Below are 26,206 nucleotides of genomic sequence, written 5' to 3'. Positions count from 1 at the left end.
TCAAGATCTATAGGGATAGATCGAAAAGGATGATAGGATTGAGTCAAAGTACTTATATTGATAAGGTACTAGCTCGTTTCCAAATGAAAGGGGCCAAGAGAGGTCACCTACCCATGTCTCATGGCATAACCCTAATCAAGAAGCAGTGTCCTAAGACACCTGATGAGCGAGAAAGGATGAATCAGATTCCATATGCTTCGCTAATTGGATCGATCATGTATGCCATGATATGTATTAGGCCAGATGTATCATATGCCTTGAGCGCTACGAGCCGATACCAATCAGACTTAGGAGAGGCGCATTGGACTGCGGCCAAGAATATCCTAAAGTACCTGAAAAGGAACAAGGATAAATTCCTGGTCTATGGTGGCAGAGATGAATTAGTTGTTAAGGGTTATACCGACGCAAGCTTCCAGATAGACAGAGACGACTTTAAGTCACAGTCTGGGTACATATTCTGTCTTATTGGAGGAGCGTTTAGTTGGAAGAGTGCTAAGCAAAGCACAACTGCAGATTCTCAACTGAAGCCGAATACTTAGCAGCATCTGAGGTAGCTAAGGAGGCAGTTTGGATTCGCAAGTTCATTGGTGAACTTGGTGTTGTACCCTCCATTAAGGGTCCAATAGACCTCTATTATGACAACAATGGAGCTATTGCTCAAGCAAGAGAGCCAAGAGAACATTAGAAGGTCAAACATGTCAAGCGGCGGTTTCACATGATTCGAGAATGGAAATCAGAAGGTGAAATCAGAATTTGTAAGGTTGGACCGGATGATAATGTAGCCAATCCACTAACTAAACCTTTGCCTCAAGTGAAGCACAACAAGCACGTTGAGGCAATGGGAATCAGGTGCGTCGGAGATTGGCTTTGATTTCCTTATTTTTAGTGTTTTAATTAATTTTTGGACAATTTTAATGTAAAGCACTATGATGATCCATTCGGTTTTTGAGTAATTAAATTTTTCATGCGATTTAAATCACTCCGTTGACTATTTAATTGTGGTTTAGAATTAAATAATGAGTCCATTCGATTCTTGGAATATTCAAAATAGGGTATCAAGACCAGTCTTGGTAAGGAAACACCTATTAAGTGAACATTGAATGTTATAATAAAAAATTATCCCTAATCGAGGTCATTTAAACGATGGATGATTAATGACCATTTGAGATTAGTGTGTAGTTTGATTTATAGCACCGTTTGTTGTGCTACAAGGACATGATCGTCATAAATCATTTACACAGGTATTGGTTTAGAACCATACTGGATCGACCTATGAGAATACTTTAAGAGATTAAAAGTCGTCATAAGTATACTTCTCATTATTGCTATCGGAACCTTTATTCCTCGACCATGAGTATTGTGAGATTTCTTGTTTGAGTACTAGTCCGCTTTGATGATTGTCAAACGTCTGCCGTAACAGGGGACTATAACGGCATCACTCGGGCGGCTAGGTCCTCTCAGTAAGAGAAGCTACATTACAAGACTGGAAATGTCCTCCTATTAAATATAGGAAAGATGTCTTTGTTGTTTACAAGGCCTCTCGTAGAGCGAGACTGTAAAAATGCATGGCTGTGCTCGGATGGATTTTAGAAATTATCTGTTTATTGATAGTCGGACTCGGAATCGAGAAACACTTCTGGACGTAATAAGGATGACAAATTAATCTTACCTTATAGTTCATGAAGAGGCATTAAGTGACATAGGAAAAGGGCTATACACTAAAAGCACACTTGTCCGGAAGGACAAGTGGGAGATTGAAAGGAATGGTGTCCTTCGAACAAGTGTATTATTTCGATAGGGGGTTCAGAATTATTAGAAAGCTAATTTTTCAGCGAGGTCAAGTGATTGGAATGCATGGGTGGAGGCCGCTTCCGATCAGTAATATTAATACATAATTGATATTACAGCTTAATCTTGACTGAACCCTTCGGGTCACACCCAAGCAACTAACAAGCCGAAGTGACGAATTAATTAGGAATCAATTAATAAGTCGACCGAGTAATTAATATTTAGACGTCGGAAATTCGAGCTTGGAGCGTCGAAACCGAGCGTCGGAAGTCGAGTCGAAAATAGTAAAAGACGAGACATGAAAATAATAATAAATCAACAAAGACCGAAATTCCCCTAGCATCCGAATGCCCCGAGAAAATCGAGTGCTATGGGCATATGGTCTATCAAGGTGGCTAGCAAGCGCACCAAGCCGAGCCTAGGTTGGCTGGTGCATGCTAGCGCACCAATGCTAGCATCGCATTGCTGGGCGCTGCCTTGTGCGTGCATTGGCTAGCAGCCATGCCGCAGCAGCAAGCCGCAGCAGCTAGCACGCTAGGCGCGCCAGCCCGCAGCAGCTAGCAGCAGCATGGCTGGGCCATTGCGTGCTGCCTAGCAAGCTGGGCTTCGGCCTAGCAGCTCGCAAGGAATGCGTGGCTTGCTAGGCCGTGGAAGCTGGTAGCCCGCACCAGTGTGCAAGGCATGCTGGCAGGCAGTAACTAGCAGCCCGCACATTGTGCGTGGCGTGCTGGCAGCTAGCCTCGGCCAAGCAGCCCGCACTTGGTGCATGGCCTGCTGAGCCGTAGCACATGGTAGCCCACCTTGGGTGCCTTGGTGCCCAAGTGTGGGTGCCACATGGCGCAAAATAAATGGGAGTTGGGGCATTGAGGTGGCCGATTTTTGGAGAGGGTGTGGAGAGCAAGTTTGGTCCTCCCCTCTTCCAAATGGTCCTCACCTAATCTCTCACATGAGCTTGCCATTTGTTGATTTATTACTAGTTTGATTATTAATTTTATTTTAGCTTTAAAATAAAATGGGAAAATCAAATTCTCCCACATAGATGGGAGAGCTTTTCACACTCATGATTTTCCCTATAAATACCCAAGTTGGGGTATTGGAAAAATCACTTGAGTAAGAGTTGAAAAAAACATCACTAGTAATGAAAACCTTTGAACTCAAGAGTTGAAAAAGGCATCACCTTTGTGAAAACCTTTGAACTCAATTACTCGGGTTTCGGTTGGGCCTTTCTAACTCCAAGGCATTGGACCTAGTCGGTGTTCGAGTTGTGGGTGGACTTCCATTGGAGGTCGTCGTATTTTCGAGGCTAGCTTTCGAAGTAAGAGCCCCTCAAGGTCGGGCGAAGCACGCGTCAAAGGTATAATTATTATCTTAATCTTGTCATTAAGTTAATTATGTTTATGGTTTTTATTTATTGCAAGTGCGGTCTTGTTTTTGGGTTTGTTTCCGCGGTGAGTCGGACTCACCAAACCTCAACAAGTTTTGACCACGAGAAACTTTTTCAAGATGATGAGGATTTTGCGCTCAAATTAGTTGATTTACTCAAAAATCATGTAGAGAATTACCTAAAAGGAAAATAAGCCATTGCTTGATCAAGGATGTCCCCACTACGATAAAGTGACAGGTAAAAGTTACCTAATATTCTTTTTATAAACATTTTAACTTTCACTAAGTTATGTGATATCAAGTTGCAGTGCTTAACATTACTAATGTTATGTAAAAGTTGCAAAGAAGTGAGGCTAGCATGGAAATGGAGCTTAAGGGTGCACTAAAAGTGTTCGAGTGGCCAGAGAAAGCTTCATAGTTTTAATTTCTGATTAGTTTTGATGATTTTTGACAATTCTAGTTTTTGATCAGACAATATTTTGGTTTCCTGTTGAGATATCGATTGGTTTACTTGGCTTGGACAAGTGTTGATCCATGACCAAAGTAATAAATGTTTTTCATTTATGCTAGATATGAGTTAATTTTATTTTATGACATTGATAAGTAGATCACAAAAGCAAAATTAGATGATTTAAATAAACTTACTTATAACAAAGTAAGGTTAGGTCACATAAACCATTTGCACATCCAAAGATCACAATTGGATGGACTCTTATTCTTATTTGATTATGAATCACTTGAGAATTAAAAGTCATGCTTGGTAAGGTAAGATGATGAAGTTGCCCTTTAGTTGAAAGGGTAAAGAAGCTAATGACCTTTTTGAAGCTCATACATATGATGTGTGTAGACCAATAAATTCAAGAATTAGGTAAGAGATTTAACTAATTCATTGCTTTTATTAAAGATTTAAGTAAATATGTCCATAATTACTTGATGAAATAAAGGTTGGAATTGTTGAAATGTTCAAGAATTCCAAAATGAAATGTAAAATCAGTTTGAGATAAACAAATTAACACCACAATATGATTGTTGAGATAAATATTTAACTTAAAGTTAATGATTATCTAAAGGGAATTGTTGAATTTATTCACAATCCAGAAACACTACAATTAAAAATGTGTGTTGAAAGTAGGAATCACGATTTGCTTGCCATGGTTCGATCCTAGATTAGCTTTAATGATTTACAAATATCATTTTGAGGATATACATTAGAACAAAAATTGCGAATATACTAAACAAAACATCAACCAAAGCAATTGAAAAGACATCATAAGAGTTATGAATTGGAAATGTTCCAAAAGTTGTCTTTTCCAAACAGGATTAAGGGTTATCAAATCAATGTAAAATAATGTTTACAAAGATGACATAATGTACCCTAAATCAGATAAATGGTTCTTCGTGGGTTTTTCCCATGGAAACTAAAAGGTATTAGTCCTAAAATCGCGTAGATAACAAAGTGTTTGTTGGTCGCGATAGTGTCTTTATAGAAAGAAATCTCTTCCTACGAAGCCAAGTGGGAGTAAAGTTAGTTCTTGATGAGATTTAAGACGAGCAACAAATGGATGTGGATAACACTACATCAGAGATGAGGGCACATCAAATCAGCTAATTTGATAAATCACGTGTCGAAGCAAGCTAATTCAACTAGCGAGGCTTTTATAGTTCCACTTGAATGAAAAGCTTCAAAGAGTTGAAGAGAATAATTCTATTGTTGCTCATTCCTATCATAGGTTCTTAGGATAAAAACAAACAGTTTGTTGAAATTCTGAGAAAAGGTGGATTCTAAAATTTTTCCTATTGGAATAGTTGGAACCCATACCCTAGAAGCAAGCTTTGGTAAGTACCAATTCAAGAAGTGGCTTAAGATCATGAAATCCAGAATGGACTTCATGTCTGTAAAGATGTGTTAGTCCATGATAGTCTTACAAATGGGGTCAAACCTATTAGCTGAGTAAGCCTATTCGAATTCTTCTAGTGATTGCAGATTTTCGATTACGAAATTTAGCAGTTGGATATCAAAAGCGCCTTCTTAAAATGTTCTTGATGGAGGATATGTATATGATACAACGCAAGGGTTTTTAAATCCGAAATTCCTAGAAAGTTTTGTAAACTTCAGAAATTCATTTATGGATTGAAGTAAGCATCAGGTAGTTGGAACATTCATTTCAACTAGGCAATCAAACAATTTGATTTCCTCAAAGAACGTAAAAGGAATCTTGTATAGACAAGAAGTTTAGTGGGAGAAATTGGTCTTCTTAGTCTTGTATGTATATGACATACAATTCATATGAAATGACATATCAATGCTTGAATTAGCCAATTAATGGTTAAGAAGTTGTTTTTATATGAAAGACTTAGAAGATGTTGAGCACATAATGGGAATGAAAATCCACGAAATGAATCTTGAAGAATGATTGGATCTAATCAAGAGACTTATGTTGATAAGGTTCTTGACAAGTTCAAGATTCAAGACTCTAAGAAAGGATATCTTCCCATATCTCATGGTATTACGCTCAGTAAAACTTAGTGCCTTCAAAAGTAGAGTTAAGTCGTATGGATAGTGTATCTTATGCTTCTGCAAAAGAGTCCATTATATGTGCCATGATATGTAAAAAAGCAAGATGTTACATATGACTTGTGCATGTGTAGCAGGTTTTAAGCAAATTCGGAATAAGCATACTGAAAGCTACTAAGAACAAATCCTTGAGTACTTGTGAAGGACTAAAGGAATGGTTCTAGTTTATGGTGGCGAGAGTGAACAAGTTGTCAAAATGGTTATACAGATGTAAGTTTTCCAAATAGACAAGATGACTTTAGATGTTGATCTAGATACATTTTGTGTGTGAATGGAGAAGTACAGTGACCTTGAAGAGTTCAAAGTATAACACTGTCGCATACTCAATGTCTGAATATGACTATTTAGCTACAGTAAGAGTAGTTAAAGAGGAAGTTTGGATCAAATTGTCCTGTGACTAAAAGGGCACCTTTGCCAAAACAAAGGAGCCAGGGTCACATCACAAATCCAAACAAATAGATATGAGATATCACCTCGTTTATGAGATCAGTGGCTAGCGAGATGTCATGATCTGCAGAGTTTTATTACGAGTGAGAATTTCACTTATTTATTTATTAAACCCCTTCTACAAACTAAAGTATGAGAGTCGTATTAAAGTCTTGGATTGTAGCAAATTATGTAATTCAAGTTGTGTATGTTTTGAGAAAACATATTACATAAGGAAATACATATATTTCCAGAATTATGTTTAAAAGAAAATTATCATTTCTCTTATTCAACTACGGTTTTGGAAATTAAATAAATGTCCAAAATAATTATGAATTAATTGGCTCATCAGGTTGATGATCTAGTAAATGAAATCCCACATGTGAAAAAAATTCATATATTATTTAAATTTCTAGTTCGAAATCATTAAAGTGGACATAAATTATTTCAATAAATGAACTTGATCCGTGCCATTTATGGCACCTTTAGGCTATGTTTTCTTTATATTTCTATGCTCCTTTGTAGTCGTTTATGTCGTGTTTTTAGAGAATAATGCTCGATTCGCGTGTTTTTGTGTTGGTTTAGAGAAATGCATGCTTTTAATGGTTTTCTTATCATTTTATTCACTTCTCGGCTATTTCTCTTGCTTCTCCGTTTCTTTGTCTTGTTTTGTAGGTACGTCGCGGGCTATATGCATGGGAATTGAAAATAGCACCCCCTAGGATCAATATGCACTTTTCGGAATTGAATTTGAGTTTGAAACAAAGGAAAACGAAGGATTGCAAAGTATCAAATAGGACCTTTGTGCATTGTTTTAGTCATATCTCAAGTTCTACAGATCGGATTAGGGTGATTCAAGTTGGGTTGGAAACTAGACTTGAAGAGATTTCCAATGATAGGTCGCACGCCTTCATACGATTCTTAGATCGGAAGTTACAGCCTTTTGAAGTTGGCCCAGGAAAACTGCCATGGGCGCGGGCTACAGTACCCGCGGGCGCGGGGTTGCTGCTGCTCCAAAACTGCCGTATTTGGGCAGTAAGCACCCTCGCTTGTCCCGAGGGCTCCCTGAGGGCGCGGGCCTTGGCCCCGCGGGCGCGGGCTTGGGCCGCGGGCGCGGCTATCGGGGTGTCCGTTCCCCTCCGCGGGCGCGGCCGATTTCTCCGCGGGCGCGGGTTTCCGGATCTTTTACGATTTTTAAGCTTCTTTTCTCCTTTTGTTTATATAGTTTTTGGTTTCCTTTATTCTTCATTCATGTAATTCTTTAGTTTTAGCTTAGTTTTCTCTCTCTTAGGTTGAGAGCTTCTCTCTCTAGATTAGGCTAGTTTAGGAGTAGTTTTAGAGAGAGAAAGTGAAGAATTTCAATGGTGATTGAGAGATTGAAGATGCAAGTGTGACAATTGTGTTGGAGATCTTCCTAATTATAAATGAGCATTTCTAAACTCTATCTCATTCAATTGCTTTGTTTAATTTGATGTTTGTTTGGTTTGATTTCGATATTTGATGTTTGATTAGAGTAATTGTTCTTGATATTTTGTTAATTCTTGTTCTCTATAGTTGATAGTACATTTGATGATGATGTTTCTTGAGTAGTTTACTTGCTAGGGTTTGGGTAAACATGTGTGATTGATGAATTGAGGTTGATTTGGGAATTTGAGTAGTTCTTGTGTTGTGATTAAATTGATTCATAGAGGTTTGCATGTTGCTTAGTTGATTGGAATAGCTAACCATGATTGCTAGCATTGATTGCATGATTGAATTGATTGACATGGCCACTTGATACTGATTTGATCATAATTGGTTGAGTATTTGATTATGTTTCTTCCTATTTTTTTAACACTAGAGAAATCTATGTTAGAAAGTATGAAGATGATTAGTTGAATGCTCCTAATTGCTCCTACTATTTGTCTTTGCATTGCTTGGATTGCTTGACTCCCTAATTAGCTTGATTATCATGAATGCATGTTGATCCCCACTCCCTAGTGTTTCATTTGTTTGCTTGGTTTAGGAAGTAGAATAGCACTACCTTTCACCTTAGACTTCGACCTAGCTTAGGCGTAAATTAGAAATACTTGAACATAACCGTTCCTAGTGGTTCGACCCTTGACTTACCTCTATACTTGTATTTAGGTAGTTGAGTGATTATAAATTTGTTTGACCGTAGGGATGATTAGTTTAACGACCTAGTTTTCCCCACGTCAGAACTAGCATGTAAGATTGATTGGATAGCGCAGTTTCACAGGCTATAGGGCATAGTGATGCTCAGTCAATCACTTGGATGTGCATGATCGAACTATTCACCTACTTGTTGGGTTTCGGTGAGTCCGACCCACCGCGGAAGGAAACCCAAGCCAAGATCACACTCACAATAATTATAATAATAAAGCATAATTAACTTAAACAACAAGATTAAGAAAGAGATTAATACCTTTGGCGCGTGCTTCGCTCACTAATTGAGCTCGTACTTCGAAAGCTCTTAGCCCCGCTCACACGAGGACCTCCAACGAAGTCCACCCGCAACCCGAGCACCGAAAATGGTCTATTGCTTAGGAGTTAGCTAAGCCCGACCTAAAAACCCGAGTAATTAATTGTGTTCAAAGGTTTTCACAATGGTGATGCCTTTTTTAACACCTACTCAAGCTATTTTCCCAATACCCCAACTTAGGTATTTATAGGGAAATGCAAGAGTGAGAAAAGCTCACCCATCAATGTGGGAGATTTGATTTTTCCATTTTATTTTAAATCAAAAACAAAATTAATAATCAAGCTACTAATAAATCAACAAGTGGCATGCTCACAAGAGAGTTTAGGTGAGGACCATTTGGAGAAGGGGGGGACCAAACTTGCTCCCCACTCCTTTCCTATAGCCGACCAACACACAACCCTCAAGCCAATTACTTCGCGCCACATGGCACCCCACCACTTGGGCACCAAGGCACCCAAGGTGGGCTGCCAGCCGCTGCTTTATCTTCGGCCCAGCAGGCCACGCACCAATTGTGCGGGCTGCTATGGCCGAGGCCTGCTGCTAGCTGCAGCATGCTAGCACGCCACGCACTAGGTGCAGGCTGCTAGCCGCAACTTGCTAGCAAGCCTCGCACATGGTGCGGGCTGCTAGCTTCGGCTTGCTGGCATGCCACGCACCTTGTGCGGGCTGCCAGCCTCGGCCAGCTGCTAGCATGCCTCGCACATGGTGCGGGCTGCTAGCTGGCCTAGCTAGCCAAGGTGCGCTAACACGCATTGCTAGCCACCTTGCTAGGCAATATGCACTCGGGCATTCCGATGGTAGGGGTATTTTAGTAATTTTGTTGATTTATTAGTAATTTTCTCGTCTCGTCTTTTATTATTTTCGACTCGACTTCCGACGTTCCAAGCTCGAATTTCCGACGTCTAAATATTAATTACTTGGTCGACTCATTAATTCCTTCTGAATTAATTCGTCGCTTCGGTTCGTTAGTTGCTTTGGTGTGACCCGAAGAGTTCAGTCAAGATTAAGCTATAATATTAATTATACATTAATATTACTGATCGGATGTAGCCTTCACCCAGGCATTCCGATCACTTGACCTCACTGAATAATTAGCTTTCTAATAATTCCGAACCCTCTATCGAAATAATACACTTGTTCGAAAGACAGCATTCCTTTCACTACTTTGAAGTTCAAGTATAGATCTTTCAGATATATTAGTGGATTCCTTTGACATGAGTGGAACATTGATTCTATTCAATGATTGATTTAATTGTGGTACATTCAAACGTCTGTCCGATACTGGAGATTATAAAGGATGTTTCTTGGTTACTTCAAAAGTTGAGTGGGAGCTATGTTACTACAAGATTGGATTGAGTCTACCTATTAAATTAGGGAATGTGTCATGGCAACATGAAGAGGGAGAATTTAGAAAATTCGTGGCCGCGTTCAAATGTATTACTCAGTAATCATTTTGTTTTGTAATTCGAACTCGGATTTCAAGAAATGATTTGTAGAATAATATGATCTTGACATGGGATGTAATCATTTTATCAAAATCAACACACATTGACTTAAGCAATTTGAATATTGCACGATTGTCTTAGACAAGTGGGAGATTGCAGGATTTATGTCTTCGTCATGTGCAATTACTAGATGTATAAATGGATCAAATTATGGAGATAATCAAGTTCGTTCATTTGGGTCGTCATTATATCATAGCTAGAGGTACTTACTATCTTTGGGATAGTAAAATAGGACAAAGCCCAATTGGACGGATCCTATAAGGTCACACAAAAGGCCTAAATCGAGCACGAGAGGACGAGGCCCATAATGGGCCTCATCCCCTACGATGACCGGCCATGTAGAGGTTTTAGAGAGGTTTCGGGCTTCCTAACCTAGTCTAATTATAATATGTTTATAAGTAGACTAGGTGCCTAGGTAATTCTACAGAACAGTTTGAGTGTTAAGTTGAAACCTTAATTAGCAAACACGAAACTAACTTCTCTCAAACTCCTCTCTCTCTCTCACGGCTCTCTCTCCTCCTCGGCACCGGTTGTGGTGGTTCGTGGTGGTCGGCTTTGTCCATTAAAGGTGGTAATCATGGTTTTCCTCCTCCACTCGACCAATCTAGCATTGGTGGACGGCTCGTTCGAATCCCGTGGACTAAGTAGAGGAGCAACGCTTGGGGCTCTATTCTCTCCCTAATTTGCCACTTGAATAACTTCCTGGAGATTACGCTTCAAAGGTATGATTATGTGTCTTGTGTGTTATGCATTCGATCTTGGGATAGGTGTTTTATGAATATGATTCATGTGTTTCCGCATTTAGTACCTATAAACTCCTACACAACGGTGTTCAATGGTATATAATGTGGTTTTAGTTCTTCAATCAATTGATTAGATTGACTAGATTCTTGTCTTCGTTCGTTTTTACAAAGAAAATGAAGGAAAGAGAACGTGTAGAAAATCATTTTTGCATTATTATAAAATTTTTATTACTCGTATGTTGTTAGATACAATCAATTGCATGGCATAACTTGCTAAAAATATCTATAAGCGCCATAAATATTACACAATATGTAATTTTATGTTCAACGTAATGTAAAAATTTATTTAGTTAATTTCTATACTTTTTTTGACAACATAAAACTTGAAGGTTGTAATAAAATGAAGTTTATGCACTAGTTTCCATAAGCCACATAATTAGAAGATAGAATCTTAAATCTTCTTCCCTAAATCTTAAGCATATACAACATGGCGTTATGAATTGCATGTGATCAATTGATTATAGGAACTTAGGAAGAGTGGATGGCCAACGTGCAACCCATGTGATATGGGCTAACAAGGGTCCCGCCGCACTTCACTTCGACACTTCGCCCATCCTATGTTTCTGAAAGAAAAATTAAATATCAAAGGGCAAATAAGGTCATTAAGACTCCATGTTCATCCCCTCACTCTGAGATCAAACCATGTTACTCTTACAGACTATCTTTTTTTTTTTTTTCACTAGACATTTTACAAACTTAGGAAAATTAAATAATAATGAGAACATGGAAGATATTTAATAATGGAAGATCCGTTACTAACATGGTTGGTAATCATGAAAATTTTAAAAGTTTATAACATTTGATCAAATACAACTAAAAATAAACCAGAACATCACTTGCTAATACTAAAAGTTATAGTTTACACTTCAAACTTCATTTACCACTAATTCTATTTCTCTCAATAAATTATCAAACTAAATATTCTTCAACACACTCCATAATAATTGATCTCTAATCCTGTAAATTAAATAAGAAATCCTTAATAAAAAAAATAAAAAAAAAATAAAAAAAAAAACAAGTAAAAAAAATAAACCAAAGCATTGTTTACTATAATAGTAGACAAAATATGGCTACAGTTTAATTTTTTCTAATGTATGGTACAAAATGCAGAAGGGTTTAGCCCAATAATAAAGTATAAAACATATTCCAGGGCCTTAACCATCAGCTTAAGCTTTTGGTTGAGTTGGTCCTTTTAACACCCAATTTTTCTGCCTTGTTGTTGTCTACCACGAGAGTGCTTGCTCGAGGCATGCATTCGAGGAAGAAGAATCGATCAGTGGTGTGGAGGAAGAGGTGGCGGTAAAGCGCCGGAAGGATGTGTTGGTGGAGGATTACATTGGTAACACTTAGCAAAGAGTCCAAATGTGTCAATCTGCCTTACAAAGTTGGTCATGCTAGCCCATCCTCCGAAACCAAATCCTACTATCAATACCCAAACAACTATAAACATATTCACTGCGTACATTCCTGCCCAACTTGGAAAGAAGGATGGAGGCTTCTCTGCAGCATTCTGCAACAACAAAAAGAATTATAAAGTTATTTTTAAAATTATTTTCTTGCTCTTTATGCAAGTGTTTTGCTAGTTTGTTAAGAAACAAAATAAGAACAAATGGAGGAGGAGACAAGGATAACTAAAACTGGCTGACTTGGTCAAACTTTTGACCCAAAAAGCTGATTTTTGGTGCTTAAATTATTTAAATAGGTGCAAAACAAATTCCAAATGAAAGTAACACTCCCCTTCACCTATATAAGGTTAATTAAGCACAATACATTGACTTCTACATTATTTATATATAGATTATTAATTTTAATTAAAAATATTAGATTTATACTATATTAAATTATTTTGTGATAAAAAAAAAATTACTGTATATATAAAAGATGATTATAAATTCCCTTCAAAAAAAAAAAATGATTATAAATTAATTACTTTCATGCGTGAAAACACTTTTAGGAAAATATTTATAAAGCTAAATATAGAAATATAAAGAGTTAAAATTACTTTAAACAACTCCTTTTACATGCCCCCGGTTTACAATAATTTTATTGTACATCGAACATTTTTGTTAAAAGTTACCCTTTTTCTTTATAAAAGTGACCCTTTTTCTTTACAAAAATGACCCTTTTTATTATAAAAGTGATCCATATTTTCACAAAAGTTACCCCTTTTTTTACAAAAGTGACCCTTATTTTTCACAAAAGTGACCCTTTTTTTCACAAAAGTGACCCTTTTTTTTCACCAAAACAGAGTATCAAAATAAAAAAAATAAACACAAAATGCAAAAGTTAACCCAATGACTCTACTTTCATCCCGTATCTTTATCTCTCCTCAAAACTAAACATTTCCACCATTAACAAACCTTCAAATTCTCTCTCCTCCATCAGAACCTCAACCCCCTTCTCCCTCTCCGTTACCAACTGCAAGTCCTCATATTTTTCCCTTCATAGTTGTCGTCATCGTCACCTCTGCCGCCATAGTCATCACCACCTCCGCCGCTGCCATGTTTGCCACCATCAAAGTAGATGAGGTGAAATGATAGATACCCACAATAAGGTATACTGTATATGCAATTGGGGTCGAGGTATTCGCAGTTGTTGTAATCCCAGACTTCAAACTCGACAAATCGGGGGATGGGAGGAGGTCAGAAGCGCTGGAATTGGGGTGGTCAGCAAGGTCGAAATCGGAGGGGGACGCCGGATTCTTGGGAGAAGCTAAGGGAGTGGTGGTTTGGCGGTGAGTGTTTCAGCCTGATTTACACTAATTAGTGTAAACCGGATGTTATTAAATATTTGTGTACTTTAAATGATCAAATTAAAACAAATTAGTAATAACTCCAAAATCTTTAAAGATACACAGTAAGATTTAGTTCTTTCATTAAGAGCCAAAATCTTATTGATATATGGTATTTATGAGGTGACATGTAATAAATCGATTGAGAGTTATGGGCAACTATAAAAAAAAAATAAATAAATAAAAAAAAAAAAAAAAGTATATGTACTTAAGTAAATAGGAAAAGGTCGAAAAATGCCAGCTCACAGAAGATATGAGACCAATCTGATCATGTAGATACCATATCAGATAATGGAGTAATAATTACTAAATGAAGATGACAGCCCTTTCTTTCCTTGGATCTACTCCATATATCTTTTTTGAGTTTTGACTTTCACATGTTTTCCTATCACTTTGTAATTGTATAAATTTCACAGTCATTAAATGCCCAATCAAACTACTGCTGAGGTTAGGGAACATTAGAATAAGAATCCCCAACTAAAACGGGTCACTTACCAGCTCATTCCACTTCTCACTCTTTAATGATTTTATCAATTGCTTACTTGTAGATTGCACATATCCCTTTCACCAAAAACAATTTGACAGGTTGAAGGGGTTATCCTCTCGAAAGCCTGTTATGTACACCACCCGAATGTACCATACACTCGGGTTATTTGCTCATTCAATTAATAAATGAGTAAGAATATTATTTGCTTATTTGTTGATTACATGAGCAAATGACTCCGGGTATATGGTACACTCGGGTGTATATAACAAATTCTAATCCTCTTTGTTCTAGCTAATTAAAGTGTGTCCCTTTCTTTTGCCATATAAAATTGTGATGTTGTTACCAATTGTTATTCTCTATGAAATTCAAATATTTATAAAATAATAGAAAAACTTTTACTCCCTTCGTTTTTTTTATTTGCATCACTTTGGATTGCACAAAGTTTTAGGAAAGTAATATAATATTGTTAGTGGGTGAATAAATTATTATAGTAAAAGTAAGGTGGGGATCATGAAAGAGAAAATATGTGAGAGAGCATAAATATTTTTATTATTTTAGTGGGAACCATGGAAGAGAGAAAAATGATAAAATAAATTGAGTGGAGTTTAAAGTAAGAGAGAGAAATGATAAAATATAGTATAAAGTTACCAAATATAGAAGTGATGCATTTAAAAAAAAAACACCATAAAAAAGAAAGTGATGCAAATAAAAAAAAAACGGAGGAAATGTATTTAAACATTAATAAACACTTGCCAAAAGGAGCATATTAAATTAAGACAAATATCAGAAAAGATAAGGGACACACTTAATTAGGAAAGAGCAAGTATATTTTATCATCAGTCAATAAATAGATTAATTATTTTAGAAAATTAAGGGGAAATTTTTAAAAAAAATGTCTTATATAAGTAATAATGTTATACAACGGGTACATTACTTTTATGAAGTATTATGATACATTACTTACATTGACACGGGTGTATTCTAATAAACTATTAATTAAAAGTATAATTATTATGATGCACCAACTTCAAATATTTAATAAAACATAAGATTACTTTTATTATAAGGCTATATGCTTATTTTCTTGTTGGTGGAAATAATTAGTTGCATTAAAGTAAAAGAAATTCATAAACTATATAATTTGAAAAGAGAATGAGATAATACCTTTCTTGCGGAGGCGTCTTTATAAGTGAGCATATGGGCAAGAGCTGGGATGATATAGACAGTGAAACTAACCAAGAGGGCACCCACAGCAGAATTAATGGGCCCAAAGAAAGGGAATATAATTGCTAAGAACCAAATTGGTATCACCACTGGAAGCCTTGCTAGAGCTCTTAAACATAAACTTTTTGTGTCATGCATTCCAATCACTTTCTCCCATATGAAGTATAATGGTGTACATGCAAACCCAAATGTAATGAACTGCCAAAGTGTGAAGAATTAGATGATTTAGGTTAGGTTAATTGATAGAAAACATAGCTCAATGTTTAATAAAATAAATTGAAGATAAAAAAGATCGAAAATTAAAACAAGATGTATTTTAAATATACAAATTCTTAAATGGACCTGGTTCACACTATTTTATTGTGGACCACTAACATTAGAGAAACTATGGTTGTATTAATAAAAAAAAAAGTCACTATAATAAAATGAAGGTCACTATGTTGAAAATAAAAGTCATTTTGGTAATATATAGGCTATAAGAGGTTAATTTTTTAATGAAATATTTTATAAGATCAATATAAATAATAAAGGTCGCTATATTAAAATTAGGTTCATAACGTCGTACTTTAAATTGATAATAGTATTACACGTTATACAACTTTTATTAAAGGTTACTATGTTAAAAATAAGGTTACTATATTAAAAATAAGGGTCATTATGTTCAATATAATGTCAGTTGCGTGTGTATAAACCTCGGGTCCACAATAATATTATTGTGGACCAGGTCCACGCAAGTATTTCTGTTTTAAATGTAGTCTCTGTTTCTTTTTGTTGTGTTTGTTTTGACTTTGTACGGTATTTAAAGCTTACATTTGACTGTTACAGTAATATTTTTAATGAAGTATTAACTAAAATTATAAAAGAAAAAAAAAAAAAAAAAACAAATTTTGACAAATCTAAATTTATATGTAGTAATGAGAATTTTTGGTTAAAAAATTTAAAGTCTGACCATAGAAAGTCAAAACAAGAACGGCGAAAAAAAAAAAAAAGTACAAAATCTTTTTTTAACTAGGGAAAGTGCTAAATTTTTATCAATTAATTTTATACTATTTGTTGCTTCATTTAGAACAACATACGTGTTGGTCATCACACAAATTAAGGAAAATTTAGGAAAGTGGTAGGGATGCATGGACCACTCAATCCATTAGTTAGCATTCGACCAGTGAATAAGGAAACCAAATTATAATGTTGCAATTGATCATGATATGAAAATTTTAAAAATCAGAGGTATATATTGTAATGGAACAATAACAAATGAAATATTAATTAATTAGGCATGATTAAACTATTATAGCTTGAACTTATTCTAAATTATTTTCTTCAAATAAGTTAATTTAATTATTATACTAAATGTATTTAATTATATTTAACTAATTGAACTTGTAGGTAGCAAAATGATTCAAATCTAATCTTAAATGATTTTAATTAGCCCATTCATACTTTTTAAGTGTTTATTTGTAATTACAGTTTAATTTAACTATTTAATTACATCTTTTATTTATTTTTTTATTATTATTTATTTTTTTTTAATTATAATAGTCGTATGGTACTACGTGAATCATTCTCCTAACTTAGGTAAACTATATTATCGATATTAATCATATTATAGTTTATTTTCAAATTAACTACTTTCATTTGTCCCCATTCTTAATCAATAGTTGCTCATCATTACATTGTAACCAAAAGTAACAGTTGCTTTGCTATTTTTAATTGATAATTTATTAGATATTTCGAAATGACATGCAACATTTATTATTTAAAAAAAAAAAATGATATTTTTTATAATCAGACAAAGAACTGAAATCGGGGAACAAATGAGTTCACAGTACTAAACAATTATTATTCTCTTCACCCATAATATACAACTTTTAATAATTACTTAACTTTAGTTGTCCCAATGATATGACTTGAACTTTCTTAAATAATTACTATTCTCAAAAGTTCGACCCTTTTGAGCTAATTTTTAATCTCAAAATGATCGAATTATTTGCATTAAAATACCCATTAATTTACAACAATATTTGTGTAAAATTAATTTTTTCATATAAAATTTTGTTTTTTCATGTACTTTTGATATTCCTATCTCTACTTTTATACAAACCCCCTTGTAAATTTATATTTCCAATACGCTTTCACTTCTTTTTATTTAATTTTCTTAATACCCGCGAAATTAACTCAAAAGGGTCGTTCTTTCGGGGACGAAGGAGTATCTTTTTATAACATATTATATGAGTTTGACAAACTTTTTTTTAACTCTAATATGAAACTTATATTACAGGAGGTGGCGCAAACAAAATACCTATAAACTAATTTTGGCATACCTAAAATTAATTTTGACAGACCATATATTGAAAAAAAGCATAATGTGTAAAGGTGGGCATCGTGCAGTGCCGGGCCGGCTTCGCGGCGGGCCGTGCCGTGCCATGCCAATTTTTGGCACACCCCAACCCACGGCACGGCACGGCCCACGTGCCTGGCGGGCCGTGCCGTGCCGTGCCGGGCTACGGGCCACCCGTAATTTATTTATTTATTTTTAAATATATATGTATTTTAAAAAAAATTGATATATATATATATATATATATATATATATATATATATATATATATATATATATTTTTGAACAAGTTAAGTTTATATAAATAATGTTATTTTTTTATGTTTATGTTAATGTTAATATATTTTTTTGAACAACTTTAATTTAATTAAATTTAAACATAAATTATTTATATAAACTTAATTAAATAAGTTAATATAAATAAACTTAATTAAATAAGTTTATATAAATAAACTTATTTATTATTTAAATAAGTTTATTTAATTAAATAAGTTTATATAAAAAAAACTTAATTAAATTAGTTTTAATATAATTGGGCTTGGGCCGTTTTGACATGCCGACGACCTGTCGTCCGCCGTGTCCGTGTCGGATTTCAATTTTTTCGGCACGGCCCATAAGTGGGCCGCCGTGCCGTGCCGTGTCGGGCCGTGTCGGAGTTGTGTCGGGCCCGTGCCCATCTTTAATAATGTGCTTTAACAATAGGTGTACGAAAATCATTTGTCGCAATATTGAACGTATAAACAAAGATGTATAATAAAGAGATTAAAAAAAATTAAACCTGATGGATAAGCATGAGTATAACGGCAGCATCACGGAAACCCGATTTAGGTAAGAGAGAGAAAGCATTTGAATGGTTGAGAAGTTCATCACCAAAGGCCCAGTAGACAGCCGCAGCAGACGGAAGTGTTAGGGTGAATACATAGAGTGTGGCCAGCAGATAGATGTACTTAAACTTTTGAGGTTTCCACATGGCATGCATTATTTCCCTGTTTTAATTTTAATTAATTCAATCATTAACATAATGAATACAATTCGCATCAATCTAATTAAGAGCTTTTTAAATAATTCTCACATTAAATCAATGTTATTATATGCCAATTGACCAAATTAATCATCATTGGTACATCGGATTCTTGGAGCAAGATTTATGCTTATGATGGGCCGTCCTCTCTTACACAATTTGACTTAGCTTGGATCAATAAAAGTAATATGAAAATTTCAAATTTACCTTACTAAATATAGGAAGTGGACCTAAATTGGGGTTAACATAAACCAATTGTAGTATAAATGTGGTTTCTTATGTTTACTCGTCATTCGTCAAACGTGATACTAGAGTAAATCATACCGAAATAAAATTATATTCGGTTAAAAAAATCCAATACAATATAAAACTAATACAAATATTGTGCAAAATTTTAATTTTAGCTGGAATATCTTGTTAAAAAAGAAAATTTAACTTTTATCAATTTAAACTGATACTCCCTCCTTATTTTATTAAGTATTACACTTTGACTTTTCTCACTATTATATAATGCTTTTAACTAGATTTATTTACTAATTTATAAAAAACAAATGTTATTGTACATTGTTAAATTCATTATATGTATACTTTTATAATATCGAATTTCATATAATTTTACTAACTATATAATTAGATAAACTAGTGGTCAAAGTCGTGTCTTGACACGCGTGTTTTGTCAAATTGTAGCACTTATTAAAACACGGAAAGAGTAGATTTTTTGTTTTACAAACTTAAATAAAGTTTTTCTTAAAAAAAAAAAAAGAATTTATTCAAAATGAAAATTATGTAGATATTACAAAAGCACTAAATCCTAATCCTATTGAGATCTACATTTCCTCTATCCCACAAAAAATATTCACTTAGAAATTTGTTTAAGAGCACTCAAAAATTGTACTAATCGGTACAAATTTTTAGGTAGATATCTAAAATGGATTTACTAGGGACTGCCAATAATAAAATAGAGCCATCGAATTATGAGAACAGCGGCAAAAGCTGGAAAGCGAAGGCGCGTACGTAGAAGAAGAGAAGGATGTGGGGCACCAAATTGCCGAGCAAAGCTATTGAATAAAATATACCCACTCTATTTCTAATTCATTAACCCATTTACTACCTTCCCAACAAAATTGCCTCGTATCAGTTTATTCAGAATTCAATTCTACTTCATTTAGTTCTCAGCATAATATAAGCAAATTTATCTATCACTTATTATAAACCTTAATTAAATAAAAATAATAAGATGGGATAATTTGAAATCCGTAGAGAAAATATTTTTAACTTTATGGTTTTAGGAAAAGTAGAGTTTAATCGGACGATGTTTTTGATATTTTAAATATTTATTTGTGTTATACAGAGTAATATTTTAGTATTAGATAAGAGAATTTAAATTTTAATATTTAATTTTTTTAATGTGCATAATCGTCTTAACTCATAAACAACTTTATTTATTTAACAAACACCAATTTATATATTGTAAAAAAGACACCCTACATGTTTCAGATTAAACTATATTAAAAGAAAATTTCTATCTAATATAGAACAAATAAGTTAAATTTTTAATTTGTTACTTAATAGTTTGAGGGCCTGTTCTCATTGACTGAACTGATCTAAGCTAAACTGAAATGAACTGAACTGAATTGAGCTGAGCTGAACTGAACTTATTAATTAGTGATTTTTAACTACGAATTAGTGATATTTGATTATTTATTATTATACATATGTGTATATACAAATATACATATTAAAATATTTAAGAAAAATATACTATATAATTAAAATATTATGGATTATATATAAAAAACATGAAACTCCAAAACATTTTAAAAACATATACTATTTAATTAAAAAATAAAATTTTATTATGACAAAAGAACACAAAACACTTTGTAAAAATTTATCACAATTAAAAGAAAAATAAAAAAAAAAGGAAAAAGCTGGAACGAAATTTAACAGAGCCAACCCCCCCAACTGTATACCACTCTCTTTATTATTCTAATTAATACAATGTTATTATTAATTATTATTATTAATTTATTATTATTATTATTATTATTGTCCTTGTTGTAATAAGAGCTTAAAAGAATGAAATTTGGCTTTATATCATTAGCAATATCATTAGACATAAAATGAAGTGAACTGATTAGAGCCGAACTGAACTGATTAGAGCTGAACTGAACTGAAAATAAACGAATGAAAGCAGGCCCTGAGTAATAAAATTTGCCAGATACAAGATAGAAGTCTTACACAGTGACAGCATGTCCACCAAAAGTATACAATATGTTAGTGGCGCCCGTAAAATACAGCACTAGCTTTGATGGCCCGGAATGTGTTACCCCTTCAACCTGCACGCACGAGTGCACAAACGCAACACATATAAATATTTTAATATTAACTTAAAATCTTAAACTGTAGTGCTTTCAAAAAAATCTTAAACTATAGTAAAAGCCCCTTTATTATATTTTTCCGGCTGGGAAAAAATAAAAATGTTTTCCAGTTTAATATTGCCTTTTTCGCCTATTTTATTTTGAGTTGTACTTCCTCCTTTTTTCTTTTTTTTTTTTATTTTTTTTTATTTTTTTAATTGTAACAATTTCTTAAAATGGAAATGTCATCATAATGGTTGCGACACATTATAATTGGAAAGTATTTTATGTCAAAAGTTGTACTACTAACTTTATTATAATCTCATGGCCCACTAAATTTTACTCTTAACTATCTCTCTCCTCCATTTTAATTGTTTTAAATCACATGAGACCCATTTTTTTTAAATACCGTGAAAAAGGGTGTGTTGTAAGTAAATAAAAATGGAGGAAGTATGTTCATACTGTTTAAAGTATATAATTGGTCAACTTTTCAAAGTGGTTACTGTCCTAAAAATAAGAGTGTTATTAATTAATTTGGATCACCTATAATCGTGCTTATTGAGGTTAAAATTTTGACTATGATATTATACTATAAAAGAATACTCCAATGTTATATTCATTTTACAAATTACAATTCTTCAATTTCATGACTTTTAGTTGATAAAATATCATTCTAATAAGATCTAATTTCTAACTGCATTGAAAATAAGTGTAGTAGTAGTTATTTGTCTAATCATTTAGTCAACAGTTTCAAAATCAAGCATGGATTTTGAAATTACTAAATAATCGAAATTTGTTTACCTCAATTGAATTGAAAATTTTACGGTACCAATTAATACAATACCTATTTAATTTAGTCTTTCATACTCGAATTTTAATTTAACTGTACCTGTCCATGGACGAGAGATGCAATGGCCATGTACCAAGCCGTGTACGTAGTCATGCCAAGGCCAAGAAAAGACCAAAGGCGGTAGTTATGGAAAGAGGGGATGAACACAGTTGTAGCACAGCATGCTCCGAATATGTAAGTCCATGTGCGTTTGTCCAAATGATCATTGATGTAGTATATGTTACTGTTACAATGTTTCCAAAATACAAGAATCAGCCAAAAATTTTGTTCCTTGTAATCATGATCACTTAAGGCATTGTTTTTATCTAATTTAATAAAAAAATCGAAAAAAATAAGTTCAAATCATGACTACTGAAGTTTAACTAAAACTAAAATAAGTTCGAGTATATGATCTAACCTTGCACAAGCAATGAGCTGAATAACAGATCCGAAGCAAAGGAAAATTACATTGAAGGCTAGACCCACAGCTTTCCAATAGGGTCCCAATAATCCATCCAGAACTTCAAACCACTGTTAAAATAAATACAAACACAGTTTATTTTTTTAACAGAAAAAAATTGATCCAATATACAGACATGTTCTGATTTACTGAATTGAGCTGAACAGAACTAAACTGATTGAACCTGAGCTGAGCTGAGCTGAGCTGAAATGAACTGAATATTTTATGAGAGAATGAAATTAAAAACTGAAGTGAATTGATTGGAGCTGAACTGAATTGAAAATAAGCCGAAGAGACCAGACCTGTAGAGTATAACATAGAAGCAATAATGATTCAGAAATGCAGACATACACACCTGAATGACATGGTTTTTGAAGTTGACACCTTCCTTCTCCTTCCGACTCCGGTACTCAACATATAGAACACTGATGAGATACGCCGTCCAGCTGCCCAAAAAGCCGTAGAATATCTGAAGTAGTATTCCCGAAAGCATTCCTAATTGCGAAAACGAGTATGGAAGAGTAAGTAGCACTTGTGCCACCTGCATAAACAGTTAGTTCTATCAATAAAGCAAACTCTAATCCATTATTGTAAGGTACTTGTATTTAAAAAATCATAGGAGGATTACTTGATTCGAAGCACAACTAAACCAGGCATCCCAAACCGAACCACCGTGCCAGAGGAAACTCTTAAGGCCAAAAATGGACTGATCATCCTCTTTGCCGCCATCACCACCTTCCTTATTGTCTATGTTACTCTCATTATCGTTAAAGTTCGACACGATTGATTCCTCACCCTGCTTTTCGGTTAACATTTTTATTTTCCTTATCTTTCACGTGCTGATGCCTAGGCTTGATCTGTATCATACAACAATCAGAATTATAATCAATCAAACCAAACAGATCTAAATGAACGAAATAAGACAAAATGAGAGAGTATATATATAGAGAGAAATAAGAATTATACATTACCTTGTGAAATGTCACTATCTCACGCTAAATATTTGATGCAGGAGAATTAAGATCAAATCTTTTATTGTAACTCCTTATATAAGCAACTTCTGGTTTGAAAAGAAAACAGACGATGATGAACAATTAATAGACAATAATTACAGCAGCTGAAATTGCAGTGGAGAAAACGAAAAAGCTTTAATAAAAGGCCAAATTGTTTGACAAAAAAGAATTAAAAATATAACGGGGTTTACGGAAGACTAAAGAATTCCAACTTACTTTTTCAAGCACAAAAAAAAAAAAAAAAAAAAAAAAAAACCAAATTAAATGCGCCACAAATTTTTGCAGAAAGCTAACCTCGAATACGGTTGGAGGAGCCCCCCTTAAGAGAAGCACAATCAATCGCACTGCCGCTTCACCAGTATTGCTTGGATTATTTAATTTGCGTGTTTACGCTTGGGTTTTTTTTGCAGTGCACTTGGAGAATGCAGTAGTGTATTGATCTCGAGGAGTGGAGAGAAAATAAAAAGGGCCTTTATGCTTTCTTTTAACAGCAACTCGCTGTATAACGCTTCTACGGAGTAATAAATGTAATCTACTCTATTTAACATGGACTGCGTGGATGGAGTACTTCTTACATAAAGGGTATAGTATATCTTATTCAACCGTTAAAGGATATGTTATTCATACCTTCACACCAACCATTACTCCCTTTTTTTTTTTTTCAAAGTGATATATCAATCAATACCATCACTCGGTCGGTCAAGGGTTAGTTACTTGATTGGTCAAGGGTTACTTGATCTCGGTCGGCCAGGGGTTACTCTCACACTGAAAACACGTTAATTTACTTATTAATCCTAGAATAAATAACCCTTGATTGAGTAAGTTACCCCTAAATAAATAACCCTTAAATAGCGTGACCACCTACACAGAAAAGGCACTGTTATATATATAGTAATTGGAAAGAAAACAAAAAAAAAAAAAGTTTTAGTTAAAGGGGATATTTAATATGTTAATTACAAATGATTTCTTTCCATACATATGTTAAAAAGTATGGAAAATAGAATATCTTTAATAACATAGAGTATCCATAAGAAACCCGATATCTATTTCTTTACCGGCATTAGAGAGCAAAGGTTAAATGGGATGCAATTGGAGATACTCATTCTCGCGTGTTGTTCTCTCCGGTGCAGTTTTGTCATTGTCGAAATGTGATTCACAGTCTCCAAAATAATGAGGGGTTCTGGGTTACTGATCCCGCGGGGATTCGGTCTTTAATTCTTCCATTTATTAGGATCTTTACTCTGGTGGTTCGTCTTCAGTTGATCTCGACTCTCTCTGGTGGGATGAACTTGATCTCCCTCACCTTTCTTCGGAACAACAACATCAGTTCTTAGTTCCTTTTTCCCATCTGGAGATCCAAAAGGCAATGTTTAGTATTGATGACAACAAATCTCTTGGTCTAAACGGGTTTTCGTCTGCTTTCTCCAAGACTCATTGGTCGGAGGTTGGTCATTTTGTTGTTTCGGCGGTTCAGTACTTCTTTGCCCTTGGCCATATTCTTAAAGAGTGGAATCACACTTTTCTGGTATAGCTTTCCAAGATTGAATTCCCGGAAATGGTGTCTTAATCTCGTCCTATAAGGTTGTGCAGCGTGTTTTATAAGTGCATTGCCAAATGTCTCACCAAACGCCTTCGATTAATTCTCCGTTCCTTGATTTTCGGTTTCCAGACTGCCTTTGTTCTAGGAAGATTTTTATTAGATAATGCATTGATGGCACATGAGGTTTTTTCATTAATGAATGCTTCTAAAGCCTGTAAGCGTTTTTATGCTGCGCTAAAATTGGATATGAACAAGGCTTATGATAGAGTCGGGTGGAACTTTTTGTTTAGGGTGTTACAGACCTTTGGTTTTCCACCATACTAGATTCACATCGTTCACTAGTGTGTGTCAACGGTCTCTTATCAGGTATTAGTCAACGGTGACCCTTCACCGCCTTTCCTTCCCTACTGTGACCTCTGTCAGGGGATCCTCTATCCTCCTACTTGTTTGTTCTTTGTATGGAGGTTCTTTCTATTATGCTTCGTAGGGCGGAGGATCAGTCTCTTTTACAAGGTATTCGAATTTCTAGAGGGGCACCGTCCATTTCTCATCTGTTTTTCGCAGAAGATTCGTTGTTGTTCTTCCAGGTTTCTCCTGGTGCTTGTGATCGTGTGCTTAAAATTTTGTCTGATTTTTGTAATATGTCGGGCTAAATGATCAACTTCTAGAAGTCGTTTGTTAAGTTTAGCCCGAATACTCCCCCAAATTATCGTGATTATTTAGCTGGCTACCTTAAGTTACGAAGCAAAGAGTCTTTTGGGTCTTATCGGGGTTTGCTGGTCGATTTAGGACGACGCAAGATTTTTGAGTTTCAGTTTATGGTTGATAAAATCTCTCAGCGTCTTGCAGACTTGGGTTCAGCTCACCTTTCCGCTACGGCCAAGTTGGTTATCATTAATTCTGTCTTGGTGGCTTCTTTTAATCACATTCTATCGCACCATTGATAACATATTGGCTAGGTTTTGGTGGTGGTCCTCTGAGCCCTCGTGAGAAATGGCTTTTCGGTTAGGTTTCTTGTTGCATCTTCTTAAGGGTATGGGCGGCTTAGGTCTTCGTAGCATCGAGCACTTCAACTCTGCTTTATTAGCTCGCCAGTGTTAACGCCTTCGACAACATCCCCAACTTCTTGTTTATAAGCTTTTGTCTGCAAAGTATCCCTCCCTCTTGGCTTTGTCTCCAGC

The 26,206-nt window shown here is 34.7% G+C and overlaps 1 protein-coding gene across 2 annotated transcripts; it reads right to left on the bottom strand.

Annotated features, from left to right (window-relative positions):
• Positions 1–11,900: 11,900 nt before the first annotated feature.
• Positions 11,901–24,001, bottom strand: LOC145567496 (auxin transporter-like protein 2). Of its 2 annotated transcripts, none has more exons than XM_081626787.1 (10): positions 23,780–24,001; positions 23,444–23,532; positions 23,101–23,329; positions 22,828–23,013; positions 22,431–22,543; positions 22,073–22,256; positions 21,065–21,162; positions 18,581–18,788; positions 15,405–15,662; positions 11,901–12,472 (listed from the first exon to the last, which is right to left on the bottom strand). In XM_081626787.1, exons 3-10 carry the CDS (start codon positions 23,284–23,286, stop codon positions 12,236–12,238), a joined length of 1,470 nt encoding a protein of 489 aa, XP_081482913.1. In that variant the 5' UTR covers positions 23,287–23,329; positions 23,444–23,532; positions 23,780–24,001; the 3' UTR covers positions 11,901–12,235. The 2 variants fall into 2 exon arrangements, with proteins under 2 accessions (XP_081482913.1, XP_081482914.1); XM_081626788.1 differs by having other exon boundaries at positions 23,444–23,529.
• Positions 24,002–26,206: the final 2,205 nt, after the last annotated feature.

Source organism: Chenopodium album, chromosome 11 (assembly GCF_948465745.1).
Source record: "Chenopodium album chromosome 11, dcCheAlbu1.1, whole genome shotgun sequence".
NCBI classification, from domain to species: Eukaryota; Viridiplantae; Streptophyta; class Magnoliopsida; order Caryophyllales; family Amaranthaceae; genus Chenopodium; species Chenopodium album.
This window is presented reverse-complemented; position numbering and strand designations above follow the sequence as displayed.